The following is an 18658-nucleotide window of genomic DNA, read 5'->3' as shown; positions in this document are numbered from 1 at the left end:
GAAAGAACAAGGATCCTCTTTGGATGCTATTTGTGGAGATCCGAAGATCAATCAAGTTTATTCATTCATCGTATATCGTCAAGTTAGAAATCATTTTAAATTTAAAGTTGAATATAAATAATACATAACGAAAACTGATCGTATAATATACGATGAACGGACAAAATTGATTGATCATCTGGATCCCTACAAAGAGAATCCGAAGAGGATCCTTGTTGGGAAAGAATAGAGGGGAAGTGGTTGGTTTTTTAAAATAATTGAATTTTGGAGGGATTTAAAGAATAAAGAAATGAGGAAGTGGATATATAAAGACTTGTTTTGGTTTTGGGGAGGGTAAGTATGGAGTTGGGTTAAGACAGATCCAATTAAGATGCATAGTGGTGCTGCATGATGATTGATTGGAATATAAAAAAATGTAGTGTTATCTGCACATTTATTTTTACATTTCACACATATATATATATATATATATATATATATATATATATATTTTTGTTATGATTGTCGGATCGAATAAATTGAAAATGATTAACGAATAAAAAATTAACAAAAATGTGTAAGAGATAAAAAGAAAATGTGAATAGCACTATTTTTGTGGGATATGTATATATAGGTGGGAAGATGAAGTTGATGGAGCGGCTAATAATCCCATTACTTTAATGAGTATGGCTATAATAATCGTTGTAGGGCCTCCTCTTTATGGTTTGATTAGATACCCTAATGTTGTGATAATTTTGCTTAGCGTACACGTATCTTATGAAAAATGTTCTCTTATCACATTCTTGCAACCTGTAATTTCAATCAGTGTTATTGATCACTTCTATAAAATGTCGAATCATAATTTAATAACATAATAAACTTTTCGGTCTTTCGAGATGCAAGAAGCGCTTTTGCTTCTACAAAACACGTGAATGACGGCGCCGCCTATCTTTTCCTGCTTAGATACGACTCATTTGAAAATATTTTTAAAATAACTGAAAGCGTTTTAAATATAATTATTTTTTAAACCAATCCTTAGTTAAAATGTAAGTGAATCTTGAAAAAACACTTAAAGTGCTCATAACTGTTGCTTTTGGAATCGAATTTTTTTTTTCTCTAAAATCTTTTTCAGTTATTTTAAAAACATTTCGAGCTTATTCATTTTCAGTGGATGATGTCGCATATGCAATTAGGTTGTTGCCGTATGAGATAAAACACTAGCAGCAATACATTAAAAAGAGAGGAAATTCAAGTGCCCGCAAGGGTAAAGTCGCTTTATATGTATTTTTAATCTTTATTGCCGCGTGAATCAGAGTTTGGTTTTGGTTGCTTTTACTGCGTGCAATCATTTGAGAGCACACGTTTGCAAGCAGCTTCAAGTGCACAAAGAACTATTTTCGATCCAGAAAAATCAGTGTTATTGCCTAGTGTTTCTAAAAAGAAATATTTAGTGTTTGATCACTGTTTTTTCATGCGCTTTAGTACTGGTTTGTGACAAAAAAAAAAAAGCAGTTTATTTTATAATTTTTATGTCTACGGTGTTGGTAAACTAAGAAACAAATACGTTTCCTCCTTCCAGATCCTCGAAATAAACAAATACGTTTGAGGCGGCGGTGGAGGTCAAAAATGGAAGAGGGGAAAACACTGGAGAAGTTGTCGTCGTTTAAGGAGAGGGATTTGAGGTTGAGGTAGTCGGAGAGGTCGGAAATTTGGCCCCAGAGGGAGTTTCTTTTAGAGCAGAGGACTCAGAGCTGGTCGAGCTGGTTCAAGATCTTAGTTAACAACAATACTAAATTAGCCATTAATTAGACATTGGTTATGAAAATTTGCCTTGTGAATCTCGTACTTGGTTAATTTTCAAAAAATCATTTCATTTCATACATTTCTGCATGATCGCGTTAGAATCTTGCAAAGTTCAAGAAAAATGTGATTGACAATCGCGTTAGTATCGTGCCACTTCTACTCGAATGCTGAAGAGAGATCGAGTAGCAAAGTGCGGAGACAAAATTGCCTACTAGTATGTGTGTCTAGTTGATGAGTTTTGAAGTGTTTGTGTAATCATTTCTTTTAGTGTTTGTCCTTACTTGAGAGCTCGAGGATTTTCTTAGTTTTGAATTTTGCCTCGTTAGATCCTACATCCAATGTGCACATTTTATTTCTTTGCTTAATTGCATGTGTGGAGGATAGTTTTAAATGTGATTTGAATAGAATATGAAAATTAATTTGAGAATTATAACTAACATTGGATTTTTAAATTGAAATCTAGTCGCACTTACCCCTCCAAGTTAAACTAATATCCATCTTATAACTTTCAAAATGATGTTGAATTATTAATCTAAAACGTCACACTAAATCTTTCCCCAACATCGCCCATTTCACGTTGCCCTTTCTGGTGTGGAAAGTAGAAAAGTTGCTTTTACCTTAAATGGTGGGACGAGCATGAAACTCAAAAAGTAAATTATGATGTGCAGTTTTTTGTAGGTAGGTACTATAAACAGAAAAAGTTGGATGGTGCCTATGAATCGAAACAATGTGAAAAAAAACCGTTAAAGGCGTAGTTTATGCAAATGAGAATATCACTTTGGCAATAAAGAAAATGAAGACATGCATGCTTACCTTTATATATACATGTTTTCAACTAAAAGGTTGCTTTTTGTTTCACAAGCTTAATCAGTCCACTTTTACATCTCCTTATGTACACACACAATACACATTTATATTGTGTTTCAACCCATTTGCATTTTCTTTACACTTCTCTATTCTGAATGACGATATCATGTTGTCAATCTGAATCATCGATCATGTGTGTAAATTATCTAAACGAATGGTCTATAGTTGAGGATTTATAATCTTTACAATGTAATATATCATACAGTCTAATAAAAGCAAAAAATCACTATTTCAATCGTTAAGCTTTCACTATAGAAGAGCTTCTACTTAATTATTATCACTTTTACTGGAAGCGTAACATAGAAGCACAGTGATTTAATAAAAAGATCCATATACGTCCTAAAATATATTCTTAGAAGAATCCAGAGGTGATGTTCTACCGATAAGTAATTTCAACTTTTTCTCTAGAACGTGCAAAATTTATTTCTAATTATTTGAAAGAACTTTCAAAGAAACTGAAAGTGTGTGCTCCCTCTTAGTACTTAAATTCTAATACTTAGACTAGATTACAACATTGTTTGAATTAAAAAAAAAAGGTGGTGCTATCCACATACCTACTTTTACTTCTCACACATCAATCTCAATTTCCAGCTGTCGAATCAAAGGAACTGAAGAAAATCAGCAGACAATATGTGAAAGGTAAAAATAAGCGTGAGTAGATTATCCAAAAAAAAAGTGTGTATTTTGTCTAACCGAATATTTTGGGACTCCAGTAATCTGTAAGCCCATAACAGACACCATTAATTTAACCAACCAATAAGCTAACAGCTCACAAGCTTCAGCTTCAGTCTCTTGACTGAATAGAGAGATTCATATTCCATGGACGATGGCTGGCAAGACCTCCACTGGCTGTCTGACTGATTAGAGAGATCAATATACAATAGGGCATAGCCCCTATTGGTAAATACCATTCATAACCACGTCATTGTAGGTCCCGGTATGTGATGTTATTATTCAACTCAAATTATGATGAGCATATTTGTTTTTCTTAATATAGTATAGAAATTGGACAATGTCATCCACTCATTATAACACGTGAAATATTAACACTTATATGATTGTGTTTCGAGTACAATAGAAACTTCTCACTTATATGTGTAGAAAAGAATACCACTAAACTGTAATACCAGTTGGTCACAAAAAAATTTAGATTAGATTACATCTTATTAGCTAGATTTATCGTTTTAATGCCTTTGTAGAAAATAGATTTTTTTTTCTTTTGATACAAGTAATTTGGGAACGGATGGATTCAAATTCGAAATCTCAAATGCAAGGAAAATACTCTTAACAAGTTGAGCTACATTCCTCTTATGATATTGATTCGACTCTTCACCTGTATTACAAGTTTACAACCTAAGTTTAAAAATATGTTCAATATTAAAATGGAAACGAACATCAATTCTCTCCAATATATATTTTGGGCCATGGTGGGCCTTGGACCTGTAAAAGCCCAAACCAGTCCACAACTAATTTACCCGCCAACAAACTCCCCAACCCTTTCCGTCTCTGAATCCGACTGACATTATCTGTAGAGATAGAAGAGAGAGACATCCATGGCCGATGGCTGGCTCTGAGCCTCCCCACCACCACCAAAAACAATGCAAACCTTCTCGGCCTCCTTCGCCGTCTGTACTTCCCACCCATTACGACGCCGTCGAATCAGCACCTCCCCTTCCCGCAAACCCAATCTCCGGCGACTCACCTCCCGCGTTGTCCAGCTCACCCGCCGGAGACAGCTTCACCAGATAATGGAGGAGATAGAGGTCGCCAAAGAACGATTCGGGAAGCTGAACACGGTTGTGATGAACGCGGTCGTGCAGGCTTGTGTACATTGCGGCGATATTGACTCTGCACTCATGTTGTTCGACGAAATGGCTGAGCCAGGAAGCTGTGGCGTTGATACTATCACATATGGAACCATCTTAAAGGTACTCTTTTGGGTTCTTTTCAAATTTTGTTTTAGAGATTTAGGTATGAGAGAATTTGGGGGTTTTGTTGTACAGGGTTTGGGCGCGGCACGGAGAATTGATGAAGCATTTTATGTACTTGAATCTGTGGAGCGAGGCACTGCAGTGGGAAGTCCAAAATTGTCAGCACCTCTTGTTCTTGGTCTGCTCAATGCTCTAGTTGAAGCAGGTCTGAATTACGAATTCGAAGAATAACAAAAAGTTTTCCAATGCTTCATAAAGCTAGTGCTTTAGTATGTGTTTATTGTATGTTCATAGTGTTTTCCTAGTGCTTTATAACCCTAGTACCCAGTTGGAAGGTGATCTGTAATTCCGCATACATTTTTATTACTATTATAGTGTTGTTATACTACACAATATTAGTTGATCATAGAGATGCATCCGCCGTTTGCTTATTGGTGTAGTGCAGGAGATTTACGCCGTGCCAATGGGCTTCTTCATCACTATGGTTTTCTCCTTCGTGAAGGTGGCAGTCTTACAGTCAGAGTCTACAACTTACTAATGAAGGTTCCGCACTGACCTATGTATAGTTCTTTAAGAGATTTGACAAATTAAAGTATGAATTTTCTTTTCCTTTTCGAAGACTGAGCTTTACAATTAAGCTACAGACAATGTTGTGTGTATGCACAATCCTAAACTTTGTGGTTTTAGTTAATCAATGTTGTTTCTTAAGGGGTTTCTGCTCCTAATTTTCAGGGATATATCAATGCAGGCCTTCCTCAGGGTGCAATAACCATGCACGACAAGATATTACGTCTAGGATTAAAGCCTGATAAGCTCACCTATAATACTCTGATATCTGCATGTGTAAAAGCTGGAAAGTTGGACATTGCAATGCAGTTTTTTGAGGAAATGAAGGTCCAAGCTATATGAAAGGCTAGTTTAGAGCCTGTATATTATGTTTAATTGTATTAGCTTGTTGCCTATATTAAGGTTCTAAATGCTGTTCTTTTTTCAGGATGAAGCACAGAAATTTAGCCATGGTGACCTTTTCCCAGATGTGGTCACTTACACAACATTACTTAAGGTCCGTTATTTTTGTTTCAGTAACTTTCTAATGGAATTTAAGGACATGTTTAAAGTATTCGCATTTTTACTGCCACAATGAATCTAAACTTTCTTTTATATCATCTATATCCTCTAAAGTCTAAATGTGTCTGCTCCTTAGATTTTGACGTTTATTTTGTATGTTGTGTCTTCCTTTGGCAGGGTTTTGGGGATTCCAAAGATATTAATTCAGTTCAGAAGATCATATTGGAAATGAAAACATATATTGGTTTGTTCATTGATCGAACAGCATACACTGCAGCAGCTGATGCTTTGCTAAATTGTGGCTCAATAAAAGGTATGTTGTGCATGAAAAATAGTTTGCAATACAAGGAGTTTCAATTATCTGAAATTGTTGATATTCATATCTATGCATTTTCCTAATGATTTTAAAGTTCAATCGCACTTGCACATAGAAAAGCTGCATAATTTTCAATCATATAACGAGCAATAAAAATTGACCAAAAAAAATGAGCACGAACTAAAAATTATGCCTTCCTTCTGCCAAATGTCAAGGCTACAAGGTATCACGGTGACACAAAAATGTGACAAAGATACCGTTTGAACTGAGTTGTATATTTGCATGCTTATGTTGACATGAAGGTAACTGCATTGTATTTTCTCTATTAGAACTCTCATTATAAGTCAACTGCACCACGTATGGTGCATATTGGCTGGACGTTCCTTTTGTTTATCCACTTTGGAAGGATGCTGGAGTTTGAAGGGTTAGGAATTGAAACCAATTCTCACTCTTCTACTGATTAATTTCTTGTTTGTGATAATTAGGTGCTTTATGCATATTGGGAGAAATATTAAAGCGGGCTGGGGGAAAGCCAAATTTACGACCAAAACCTCACCTCTATCTTTCCTTCATGCGCTCATTTTCTGTTAGTGGAGATTACAGTACCGTTGAAAATCTAAATGAGCACATGTGGCGGGATACTTCTGGAACTATCTCCCCAATGGTTCAAGAGGAAGCTGATCATCTACTCATGGAGGCAGCTTTAAATGGTGGTCAGGTACCATATCAACTCATTCCAGGCATCTGCACGGGGTGTGTTACTGCATAAATCTCTTTCCATCGCTGATTAATATATACCTTCATAGTGTTTGATGCATTTGGATGCTGTCTTCAGTATCCAGGTACTGCATAGGGATATTAGAATTGCCTTTAGTTATTTTCCTCTGAATGACACTTATCAAGTAATGCGCTAGTTCAATTTCTATGTAACTCTATTCTTTTTCATTTGATTTGCATGAGGAAACTGACTAGTCTTGACCATTTTAATGTTATAAACTATCCTTTTGTTTTGTCAGGTAGATTTGGCTGTAAAATACCTCGCAAGTACTATTACAAGGTGGAAGAGGATATCATGGACAAGTCGAGGAGGCATGGTAATCCTTTTACTTCTACGACTATATAATAGTTCTGAAGTAAAAAAGTTTAAGATGGACATTCATTTGTGATGGATAATCTACATTGTCATTTTGATTTTTTGAACTTCTTTCTTTTAATTTCACAAACTTCAGTTTGAAGTGAGATGCCTAAGTAAACCTTCAATTATGTTTCAATACTTACCACTACATTCTGATTTCTCTGGTTCCGAGTCAAAGTCCCTTAATATGCCTTTGGACTGCAGGTGGCTCTCCGCATAGAGGCCTTGCTGGGATTCACCAAATCGATATTGAGTCCTTATCTACTTCCTCAGGTTTTCATACATACTTATGGCCTTTCAAATAGTAAAAAAAATAACTGCTTCAGGTACTAACCTAATGCCTTCGTAAATGTATGGTCGTGTATGGTATCAGTGCTATAAGATCAAATTATGTAGAAGTGTGACTGGATATAATCATTTATTTATTCAATACTTTTTTTTAATTTTGAATGGACTGACAAAGAATTGCTAGTTGAGTTACTGAACGAGGATTTTGTGTAACTTGATAGAAACAAATGGTAAAGGGTTGACTTATTAGTAATCTATGTTCAATATCTTTGGTCACTTCTGATTGATCTTCCTACACCTTTCCTATTTAGGTCTTGGCAAGTGAACCAATTGAAAGTGTCATGATGCCCTTTGAAGCGGCTCAGCCGCTTAATGGGACCCTGGACTTGAACAAAGTGGCGATGCGTTTCTTTAAGGATTCAGTGGTGCCCATCATAGATGACTGGGGTAGCTGCATTGGCATATTGCACCGTGAAGACTGTCGAGAGGTATTTATTGATGGTAAAACCAAAGTGTTTTCTATCCTAGACTGCAGCATACAATCCATTATCTGATAGATTATGTTCTGCTAAATTGCCAAATTTTCAAGATCAACTCGTGGTGGTTGGTATCAAAGTTTGCATGCTGTATGTTTTATGAGCTAATCCAAGTTTGCATACTATCATGTAGATGAACGCCCCTCTATCGTCAATGATGAGAAGCCCGCCTCCTTGTGTTGCTACTCGAACGTCAATAGGGCATGTGGTGGATCTGATCATGAAGTACAGATATAAAATGGTGATTGTAATAAACCATAGCTCAGTATACGGTGGTAGTGCTTCAAGTTTGAGAGCTGCTGGTGTTTTTACAGCCGAACAACTGTGTAAACTTGTGTCACCGGAATCCGAAACGCCCGGTCTGAGTCGACTTTCTTTACGTAGAAATCTCATGTAACAATCTGTTAGACTATGAAACTATATGTATCCTCCTCCTTGTAAATTCAATTTTTGTTATATAAATATGATCGTAGTGATCAATGTAGCATTCATTCAAATGAGTAAATATGTAAGGATGAGAGGAAAAAAAAAAACAAAAAAAAACTGGAGCTAACCGGCATCGGGTGGAAAATGAAGAATTACGCAAATCAGACTAGGCATAAACTTGGTGGTCGGATTTTATACATCACCACCAATGAATCTCATTACAGCCACATCACTAATTTAACAAATGACTTGTACTCAAATAGCGCATGGTTTAAATTTATGCAATTATAAAGTTTTAGAATGAAAAATGACAGAATTGAAAAGATCGTGATCCATTTCGAGGAACATCCTCAAATCTTGTTGTGTACAATGACAATACTTATAATCGAAACTGTTTATATCTTAATATGAACGCATCGATCATAAGCATAAAATTTTGAATTGATCACGAAACGTTTTGAGAAGAAATTGTTGTGGAGCCACGTGTCATTCGTTCTCAATTAATACATGAGGAATTAACAAATAATCAGAGCCGTTGATGGAAAGTTGGAAACCAGCTTCACAAAACGCAGCGCATTGGATGTATCAGAAAACATAGGAAATGAACTGAACCCTCAATCGGCGCTGCAAAACCCTAGGACTTAGGAATCGAAGACACAGTGGAATCAGAAATGGCGTTGGTGAGGGGGAAGGAGACGATCAAGAGCGTGATGAAGAAGTTCGGCGACAAAACCCTAACGCCGCGGCTGAAGGAGGAGCTGAAGAAGAAGGGCACCATGGGAGGGAAAACCCTACCCACCCGATTGAGAGAGGAGCTCAAGAAGAAGGGCATGCCCGATTCAAATATCATCATGGGTCGGGCCAAGCGCGGCATCTACGCCGGCCGCCACATCCAGTTCGGCAACCAAATCAGCGAAGACGGCGGCAACAAGTTCGTTTTTTTTTTTTTTTACACCTCAGTATCTCTTTCATTTTTTTTTAAATTTTGATGCCAAAGATTTAAGCTTTAGCTCTGATGTTGAAATTATGCCCTAATTTTTTACAATGACAAATAAATTGGTAAAAATTATATAAAGTTTGTTTAATTATAATTTTGGATTGGATCAGTGACTTTGATTTTATTTCATTTTTCTTAGCTGGGTTGCTTCAAACATTTTCTTTGAAGTAAAGAATGGTTGAGGTGGGTATTATATATAATCAAGCTGAAAGTATGGAACTTGCGGGTTTGTGTTACCATTTTCGCTGCGTAAGTTGTATTCTGAAAGCTATTGTAGCTAGAGATCAATCTGGCTCAACCGTTGAAGGAGCAAATCGTGCATTCTCATAAAGGATTATGCATAATTTGGACAAGTGACAGACAATTATTAATAGCGTAAAAGTTTCGTATTGGTCAGCTGTCACATGGTCTACATGGGTTTTCTTTAAGAATTTTGGCATAGCATTTCCTACCATACAGGTTCTTTGAGTGATTTCGAGTTTATAGAACAGGACTGACGTAGATCAATGTAATTTTGAATGATTTGGTTGTGTTATCTTTTAATAATTTAGAGAACAGGGTTTACTTATGTGACTGCAATTTTGAATGATTTGGTTCTTTTAACTAGTTGTGGGAATGGGTTATATTAACCACGGGAACTTTTTCTTGTTGGTGGTGACAGATCAAGGAGGACATGGAAGCCAAATGTGCAGGAGAAGCGGCTCTTCAGTTACATCCTAGACCGCCACATACGTGTCAAAGTCACCACCCATGCTCTCCGTTGCATAGACAAGGCAGGTGGGATCGATGAGTATTTTCTGAAAACACCTTACCAGAAGATGGATACGGAAATGGGATTTGTCTGGAAAGCCAGAATTGAAAAATTATATGAAGATGTTGGGCACAAGCAGGTTGCTTTTAATAAACCTGAAGCTGAATCCGAAGCCAACTTGGAACAAGGATTCAAAAACCTTACAATAGACAAAAGGGAAGTCAAGAGACAGATGTATGGTTGGTCGAAGAAACTAAAACAGATCGACGAAGGAACTGACAAACAAGTAGCTGATGTCGTAGATGCAAAGGTCGATGCAGGAAGCTCTCATGTTGGTGTTCCCGAGCAATTGGTCGCAAACTCCTGAGTTTAGAACTCTTAAACCAACTCGTGGGATGTTCTCGGTTTTGGTCAGCTACTCCCCGTGTTTCAGAGTTTTGTTTCGCTTCAGGGTTTTTTAGAGAGAAATTGTAGCAGTAGTAGCAAAGCCTGATAAGCAGAAGTTTGTTTATCTTTTCTCATCACGGAAATTCATATGACATTCGCGTTGGTTTCAATACAGTTTTGTAGTGAATAATTTCTGTAATCTGCTGTAGATTGCCCCCAGAATCGGTAGCAATGTTTCTGTCATTAAAGTAAAATTCAATTAACTTGAATTATGATGCACCTTAGAACTTGTCTTTCTTCTGCTCTGTTTTTATGTCTTCATGTTTTCGTGTTTCTTTCAGCTCAAGGAAGTGCTCGTGTTTGGTTTTTTTACTTTTTTTTGGTAAACACAAGAAACGCGAAAACAAAAGGAAACATGACTTTTAAACAGGACATGAATGCCTTTTTAACAAACCTGAAAAGCACAAGTCTTGCAAAGTTAAAAGGGGATTTGCACAAAACTTGGTAGAGGTGGAGTAAAGGGTTCATTGAGACTTTAAAAACCTAGAGAAGATATGAAGTTGATTTCACGACGGACCAACGTTATTTTGACACAAAATTGACACTCTAATGCAAGTTCATTGTATGTGAAATACATTTGTATTAGGGAGTATATCAACAAGTGTGTATAAATAACGTTATTGTTTTGTTAAAAAAAAAATGGAAAAAAAAAAAAAAAACCGTTATTGTGAGAGTAAGTATTTTAACAGTTGATATATAAAGAATGTCATACATGAACAATAGTGAAAAACTCAAAGCCGCAGTAGATTAAAGGGGTGAGCAAAAACAGACTCATCTAACCTGCCTATTTTGTTGTTTAACTCTATACCACTCTTAGTCCCCAATTTGAAGAGTTAATTATTTCAGATTTCAAGTGCAAATTCAATCTTCTTGTTTTAACTTTAAAATAAGAGCTTAGAGGTTTTAAATTTGAATCATGTATATAGCAAGTTTAATGGTAATTTATTCCGTTACCATCTCAATGTAAATATATCTTTGTATTAAAAGCTTCAAAATGAGAGCGGTTAAGTGATGGCGAGTTGGGCTTTAGCCAACATAAACCTTCGATTTCTTGTAGTGCAAGACTTAATTAGCATATATGTGGGCCCCACGACAACCATTTTCTTCTGCTTAATTAGCAAGCAACCAAAAAGAACAGAAGAAAACAGCACAAAAACACAAGCTCTGTCACACTTCCCATGTAACTCACACGCAAATTACATAGCTGTAATTCCTCACTGAAATTTCAAACAAAAAAAAAATAAAATAAAATAGCTCTAAGCTCGTTTAAACGCTCCGAAAAAGATTCCCAACACGCTTTCAAGTGACCACATTAGCATTTAGCTTGCTCAAGAATCTTCCCTCACTTGCCTATAAAACCAAGCTCGCATTTTTCTTCAGTTTCTCACTTCAACAGCATTAGCTAGCAATGGCTTGGGAAACCTTGTCACTCGTAAGCCACCACCTCAAGAGGGCGGTGAAGAAAATCAACCTGATTTTACTCAGCTTCAAATTAAACCGATTGCGGTTAGCTTCGATCCTTGGTTGCGCTTCTCGAGCTTCTACGCGGCATTGTTTGAGCTTCAATGACCGGTTGGGGCTTTACAGCTGCATTGAAGACGAAAATACTCATGGGAATCAGCGCGGTTTGAGAAGGGTTCAAAGCACGAGGACCCATGATCGTCCGAGGGATCAGGATTCGGATGATCACGATGACGATGATGTCAATCGCAGGGCTGATGTTTTTATAGCAAATTTTCGCCGGCAGCTGATGTTTGAGAGGCAGGTTTCTTTGCAGCTAAGGTACTGCAGAGAAGAAAGTTTTTAGAGGGTATTAGCCTAGTTTGAGACAGAAGTTTAGGCACCAAGAAAACATATTTATATATAAAACAATTCATTTCTAATTCATTTATTTATTTATTTGTTCTTGTTGGGATGTGGTCTTTTTTTTTTTTTTATTATTATTTTTTTCTTTCTTAATTTGAATATTGACGTTGTTGATATCATATATTTACAAATCATACATACAATTACTCATCTGTGAATAATTTGCACATTCTTTCTTACAATTTTGTTGATCATGATCGATGTATATATTCTATTTTCCAAACGACACCTGGCCAGCACTCACTGATTATTCAAAGTGTTTTGTGCAACAATTTTGGAAATGAAATAAGTTTTACATCAAATTTGTAGATATTAAAATGCATAGATTCTAATCATAGTTACACTTTTAAATATGCTTTCAGGAGAAGCGTAACGTTACACCAAGATTTAGGGGAGCGAAAACAAACACAGAAAAATCAAGTAAACGACTAAAAATAGAGCATAATTTATGAACAAATGTATGGTATCCTACACTGGTAATATGAACAAATTCATGCAGGGAAAATAAAAATGTCCCAATTACACCCTCCCCATCTTTCTGCGTTTCAATCCAATCCAACTTTCTTTTTCTCTCAAATCTTTTAAGCTCACTTCACCACAGAATATGTTAATGTAGGTGCCAAATATACACAGATTTTTACAGCACAAAATTTTGAATTAGGGTTTATCATTTGGATTCGTAATCTATCACAGTCTCAAATGCCCCAACCAATGCCTTCACCTTGTTCTTCCTTTTCTCCATCAACTTGTTTGTAGTCTCCTCAATCACATCATTGTATGCAGGAACTGAGTCCTTCTTCCCTCCTCCTTGCGATGATCCCTCGCTCGCTTGCCGCAACTTTGGTGCTTCCTCTGACTCCGCCTCAGCAGCCTCTTGCGGCTTTGCTTCTTCAACTCCGCCGTCCACAACTTCTCCCCTTTCCTTCTTATCCAGTCCCTTTTCCTCAACATTTTTTCTTTCCTCCCTTGTATTTTCTTCTTTACTTTCACTCTCTTTCTCCTTTTCTTCTTTCACCTCAACTTTTGCTTCCTGATCTTCACTTTTCAAACCCTCTTCCGCCTTTGCCTCGCCGCTTTCATCTATTTTTTTATCCTTCTCTTCCCCATTTTGTTGGTCATTATCTGCCTGCTTCTCCTCTTTTTCGGTCAATACACTTCCGCTTTCTTCGCTTCTTTCCTCCACATTTTCCTTCAATTCCGCCGCATTAGAATTTGCACCCTCACTAGCCTTCACCTTCTCATCCTCGCCCCTATTCCCTTCAGCCTCAGAAACGCCAGCATCGTGATCACCAACGTGCTCAATCTCCTCGTCCTTCGGATCCGGAAGAATCACTTTATCATGCTCCTCACTCGAGATCTTACATACCTCTTCAACCTCATAATGTTCCAAAGACTCTATAGCATCTAAATTAGCTTCGAGATTAATTGTATGTATTATGTCCTCACTCTTCGGAGCTCTTGTTGAACCCGATGAACTCTCCTTCTTAACCGAACTGCTTCCGTTGCTCTTCTTCACACTCTTTGCATGCAAAAGCTGCGGCCTTCCAGCCACAGAAGTGCTCGATTTTGTCCTCTCTATTCTTGGCCTCGGAGCATTAGATGAGGTTTTTGCTGAAATTGACGACGATCGCAGTGACGCTTCCCTTCCCGGGGAGACCAATGCCTTCCGAAGCCTAGAAGGTGATGGTGGCTTGTCAAAAGATCTTCTTCTATTCAATGTAGGTTTTTGAGACGCTGCATGATCTTCAGAGCCATGTTTTTTGGCTCCAGCGGCCAATGACCTCAGCGAGTTTTCGTGCCTCGAGGCGCTTAACGTCGGCCTGAGATAGTTTGGGAATTGTTTTGCTGATGAGGTTGAAGAGAATTTTTCAGTGATTGTCGTTTGGGACTTGGTGAGCCTTTTGGTGTTTGATGATGGTGATGTGCTCTTATTCTCCCTCCCTGGAGCAGGGCTGCTATCTTGAGATCTTGCTGCCATATATACAAGGATTTAAAGATCGACAGTTCAATTTACAGATATATCGAAAGAGATGAGAAGTTTCAGATGCCCACTATATCCCTGCATCGTCTAAAGAAAACACAAGTTAGAAATGAGTATTAAGACGATAAACATTACAAAAAAAAAAAAAAAAAAAAAAAAAAGAAAAAAAAAAACGTCGGATCCTAAAACCATTCATATCAAATCACGATCCAAAAATAACAGGAAAAAAAAAAAAAGTTTCAATCAAGTACTCCCGGTACTGTTTACTTTTAACAAAAAAACCATATTTTTACCTTTTCGTAGTACTATTCATTACACATTTATTTGTCATTTTTTATTAAAACTAAATTTTTTTTTTTTAACTTTTCGTTAGCTTTCGTAAAAAAAAAAAATCGTAAACCAAACACAAGACTAGGTATAAGTAGGTTAGATTGAATTAAAACATATGAATAAAATCAAGATAGAAGTGGGCCTGAGTGGTCCATCACCCCCTTACAAGTTTAATGTGATTTATTGTTGTGATCCACACAGCAAATAAACCTGCCATTCAGGCTCACCTAAGTCTGCACCAAATCCCAATGCAGCAATACGAATCCAAGCACTTGACCTTTCATGGGGAGGAAGGCTTGATTAAGGCCGGGTCCATATGTAAACCTTACCGATGGGATAAATTTAGGTGGGTCCCACTCCCATCTTCTACTGGAGAACAATTATTTGCACAGGTACATTGTCACCGTGTCCAATATTGATGATTATATAACGTTATATTATTAACTTGATATAAAAAATTACGGTAATGATGCATCTTTGACATAAGATATCATAATAATAATGTATTCATTCGTTAAGCAATAACAAGCTAAGTGAGGGGGCTAACGTGTCTTTCTAGATTCTCCCATTCTTATTTGTCATCCATTTTTCTTAGGTCCATACTCTTTTCTTATAAACGACTTCTTTTCCTTCTTTTGTTTGTTAAAGCAATCACATGTCTTGTGTATCCGGCACATGTATTATCATTTCATGTAGAAACCATACCTAATTCGATTACCTAAGCAAATCCAAAATGGGTTTTGGTTGGTTTGTTTTAGGACCTCGGATCTTATAAATGGTAAACTAATTGAAAATATTGCACCAAACACTAATACAAACACATGAGATCTATCAAAATAATGATTAACTCTAACTACCAAACAGGCACGGACCCATTAGAGAACTTATATGGGCCATAACCCCGATGAGGGTTTTTTTTTTTTTTTTTTTTTTCTCCTCTAAAATTAGCAAGTAGGGGCTTCTAAGTTCTAAGAACCAAATCATGATCCCATCTTCTAATAGCCCAGTCATCAATTGAAAATAGTCGGTCTCACCCTAATCAACTAAGCCCTTCTAAATTCTAACCCACGACAATGTCGGTAAAGTAAATTTAACTCAATCAACTTCGAAATTCTGGGTCCGTTCCTAAAACCAAACAAATTAGCATGCGACTTTTGATTTTGACTAACCCAAATCTTGCTCAACCCTAGTTACCAAACAAATACAACATCGATAATTGAAAACATATTATAGAGTCAACATTCACAAAATTTCTTCCACAATCTTAAAACCCAAATTGCAAGCAAAAACAAAAGCAAAAGCATATGGCGTAAGAAAGAGTAAATTTGTAGGAACAAAAAGAAAAACGTACCTTGATTGAAGCCAAAGTTGAAGGAAGAGTTATAAGAAAATCATAGAAAATGAGAAAACGGTATGAAAGGTGATGAATATATGAAGGAAGAGAAAGAGAACGGTTGGAAGAGAAATAAAACCAAGCGAAAATTACGTGCGTCCAAAACTGGGTGGTGATGGTGGTGGTGGTGCTAATCAAGCTTAGTTGGAGGCCATGAAATCAAATCATCTAATAATTCTAATTTATTTTGTTTAATTAGTGTAGAACAATATTATTCGAGACATGTGGCAAGGGTTGACCTATTCTTTGTTTCATAATTAATGATTTAATTGCAAACTGATCTTGGTATTAACGTAACAGAAGATGTTAATTAATTGTGGACACTAGTTTAGTGTCTCTAAAAACACTTATACAAGGGCTCTAGCTGAAAATAAAACTGTCCGGCAAAACAAAGCCTCGCTTTCTCAACGATCGTTTCATTTTAAAAGCGTTTAGTTTTCGCTTTGTTAGTGAAGGTTATGAGTTCAACTTTTGTCGGTGGAAGTTTTTTGTGTTGCTTCAAACAACAAAATCTCTCTCTTATATGTGATGATCTTTAGACGTGTAGTACATGGTCCTGTTAATTTACTAGCTAGCTCTTGGTCAAGAAAGAAGTTTCGAGTTCAAATTTCTCTCTAAACTTTCTCCATTGATAATAATAATAATAAAGAAAAAAGATAGAGGATCCAAATCATGTTCGTTATCTAAATTCTCGACTATGAATCAAGCCAACAGTTCTTAAACACAAAATTGAATGTGCATTGGCATTGATATCAACATTAATATTGTGTTCGATGCTCATATTCTAATATAGCTAACTGGCTTGATCGTGATGTTGAATTGATCAAGAGTCTAGACTTTCATAATTGGAGTAGGATTCTCTTCTCTTGTTTTTCCCCTTCCCTTTCGTTCTATTTGAACGGTCACGGTTAAATCACGTCTACATCTTATATTAATTTTTTATAGAAAAAGAAAGACAAAATAGAAAATGTGAGAGGAGGAATATGCATACATTATATGCACACTACTGTCAAAGATATAAAACACTCAGAGTCAGTATCAGGTCAAATTAAGTTTACAAGTCATGGTCCAAATCAATCGAAATAATTTTAATTTACAATCAATCAGCTTCTTAAATTTCATCGAGTATTAATTTAAAATTAAAGAGTCAAATATAATTTAAACACCAAAAAATCCTTAAAAGCAATTACATAAATTGTGATGGAAGAATCACAGGGAAAAATAATACAATGTCAGAACGATCTGTGTGCCCACATTATTTTGCTCATAATCTGACATAATCTGAAATAATGAGTGGATGCTATAAAGACTTGATCAACCAAAATCTAAACGTGATGATATCTCCACCAAACTCATCGTTTATAAAACAGACAAACATTTTATATTTTTTTTTTATAAAGATAATAAGACAAAAATAAATAGTAATATAAAATGTTGACGTGGCTTAATTGTGATCGCACAAATGAAAAGGCACGGGAGGCCACCGGAAATGGGAGGGCATGTGGAAAGGCCACCTTCATCATCAATGGATGACAACAAACTCAATACAACAACATCTTTTTATTTGGATCGTCCTTTCAATGGTTTTCTGAATTGGCGATAGAAATTCAAATTTAAGATCTCTCTAATATTCAAATTCTCTATAACATTAGAAAAAAATTGCGAGTAAATTAGAAGTTAGTTAAAGTTCAATTTCGATTATCGTTCTATAAAATCAATTTATATTAAACTTATCTCTCAGTAAGAGATTTTCACTACAGACAACTCTTGCGTGTAGTTGTGGGATGCGAATGTCCAATTAACTGACTATATTGTGATCATCAACCGGTCGGTTAAACCATGCACCTATTCCCACAAAATCTATTTCGTTGGAGAAAACCGTAAACCTCATCATATGATATATGGCGAAGAATCCGTTCACCACTTTTTTATATAACTTTTGGCACATATTTTACGAGGGTCATTCTGTATTGTATTTTAACGATTCGAACTGATTAGTTTTTAGAACATCATTCATAGATCGTCGTTACAAAAAGTTAGACAAATCTAATATCATTAAGACATTCATATGTAGTGAAAAAAATTAACGAATATAGTTCTACAAAGAAACCCTACATCTTAATTCAATGATCATATGATTTTAGAGTTGATGATTTTTTATAGACATAATCTTTGAGAGAAGATCTAAAAGATAGACGGTTCGGATCGTTAAAATACATTACGAAGTGAGCTCTACAAAAACCTATGTCAAAAGTTGTGTAAAGAAATGATGTCACCATCCGTTCCTACAATACATTATCCTAGGAGCAATTTTTACCTGATTTTCACTACAAAATTACTTACCTTCCCATGATCATTGCGTGAGTTGATAGCAGTTTCTTTGTATATCATTTGTTTGTGTGTGGGTTTGGATGAGAAGTCGAAAGTAGTTTGAACGTAGAAAAGTGGTTTCCTTAAATGTAATTTGATCTACTTATAGTTTGGACAATAGTGTGCTGGTGGATCATTATTGGTTCCAACCTAATTAAAAGTTGATTACGTACG

The 18658-nt window shown here is 36.2% G+C and overlaps 4 protein-coding genes across 6 annotated transcripts; 3 read left to right on the top strand and 1 right to left on the bottom strand.

Moving 5' to 3' along the window:
* Nucleotides 1-4139: 4139 nt before the first annotated feature.
* On the top strand, nucleotides 4140-8414 carry LOC137718545 (pentatricopeptide (PPR) repeat-containing protein / CBS domain-containing protein). 3 transcript variants are annotated; one of them, XM_068458098.2, is made up of 11 exons: nucleotides 4143-4577; nucleotides 4653-4785; nucleotides 5026-5123; nucleotides 5313-5474; nucleotides 5575-5643; nucleotides 5826-5961; nucleotides 6450-6682; nucleotides 6981-7058; nucleotides 7304-7372; nucleotides 7699-7875; nucleotides 8057-8414. In XM_068458098.2, exons 1-11 carry the CDS (start codon nucleotides 4248-4250, stop codon nucleotides 8318-8320), a joined length of 1749 nt encoding a protein of 582 aa, XP_068314199.1. In that variant the 5' UTR covers nucleotides 4143-4247; the 3' UTR covers nucleotides 8321-8414. The 3 variants fall into 3 exon arrangements, with proteins under 3 accessions (XP_088555253.1, XP_088555252.1, XP_068314199.1); XM_088699126.1 differs by having other exon boundaries at nucleotides 4142-4785; XM_088699127.1 differs by lacking the exon at nucleotides 8057-8414 and having other exon boundaries at nucleotides 4140-4785; nucleotides 6450-6717; nucleotides 6985-7058; nucleotides 7699-7847.
* Nucleotides 8415-8893: 479 nt separating this feature from the next.
* Nucleotides 8894-10763, top strand: LOC137718495 (uncharacterized). Its single transcript, XM_068458057.2, has 2 exons — nucleotides 8894-9280; nucleotides 10008-10763. Exons 1-2 carry the CDS (start codon nucleotides 9021-9023, stop codon nucleotides 10462-10464), a joined length of 717 nt encoding a protein of 238 aa, XP_068314158.1. The 5' UTR covers nucleotides 8894-9020; the 3' UTR covers nucleotides 10465-10763.
* A 1189-nt stretch (nucleotides 10764-11952) lies between these two features.
* LOC137717018 (uncharacterized) lies at nucleotides 11953-12351 on the top strand. The gene has a single exon (XM_068456339.1). It carries the CDS (start codon nucleotides 11953-11955, stop codon nucleotides 12349-12351), a length of 399 nt encoding a protein of 132 aa, XP_068312440.1.
* Nucleotides 12352-12820: 469 nt separating this feature from the next.
* On the bottom strand, nucleotides 12821-14503 carry LOC137716841 (uncharacterized). Its single transcript, XM_068456209.2, has one exon. It carries the CDS (start codon nucleotides 14386-14388, stop codon nucleotides 13078-13080), a length of 1311 nt encoding a protein of 436 aa, XP_068312310.1. The 5' UTR covers nucleotides 14389-14503; the 3' UTR covers nucleotides 12821-13077.
* Between the last annotated feature and the right edge of the window lie 4155 nt (nucleotides 14504-18658).

This window comes from Pyrus communis, chromosome 8, assembly GCF_041283825.1.
Source record: "Pyrus communis isolate YQ-2024b chromosome 8, ASM4128382v1, whole genome shotgun sequence".
In the NCBI taxonomy this organism is placed as follows: Eukaryota; Viridiplantae; Streptophyta; class Magnoliopsida; order Rosales; family Rosaceae; genus Pyrus; species Pyrus communis.
This window is presented reverse-complemented; position numbering and strand designations above follow the sequence as displayed.

What these genes read in the sequence shown, in the direction of transcription:
- LOC137718545 (XM_088699126.1), top strand. Translation starts at nt 4,248, where the DNA reads ATGCAAACCTTCTCGGCCTCCTTCGCCGTCTGTACTTCCCACCCATTA. An exon ending in CAATGCTCTAGTTGAAGCAG is followed by an intron (nt 4,786 to 5,025) that starts GTCTGAATTACG and finishes GGTGTAGTGCAG; the next exon opens with GAGATTTACGCCGTGCCAAT. An exon ending in TCTACAACTTACTAATGAAG is followed by an intron (nt 5,124 to 5,312) that starts GTTCCGCACTGA and finishes CCTAATTTTCAG; the next exon opens with GGATATATCAATGCAGGCCT.
- LOC137718495 (XM_068458057.2), top strand. Translation starts at nt 9,021, where the DNA reads ATGGCGTTGGTGAGGGGGAAGGAGACGATCAAGAGCGTGATGAAGAAG. An exon ending in AGCGAAGACGGCGGCAACAA is followed by an intron (nt 9,281 to 10,007) that starts GTTCGTTTTTTT and finishes TGGTGGTGACAG; the next exon opens with ATCAAGGAGGACATGGAAGC.
- LOC137717018 (XM_068456339.1), top strand. Translation starts at nt 11,953, where the DNA reads ATGGCTTGGGAAACCTTGTCACTCGTAAGCCACCACCTCAAGAGGGCG.
- LOC137716841 (XM_068456209.2), bottom strand. Translation starts at nt 14,388, where the DNA reads ATGGCAGCAAGATCTCAAGATAGCAGCCCTGCTCCAGGGAGGGAGAAT.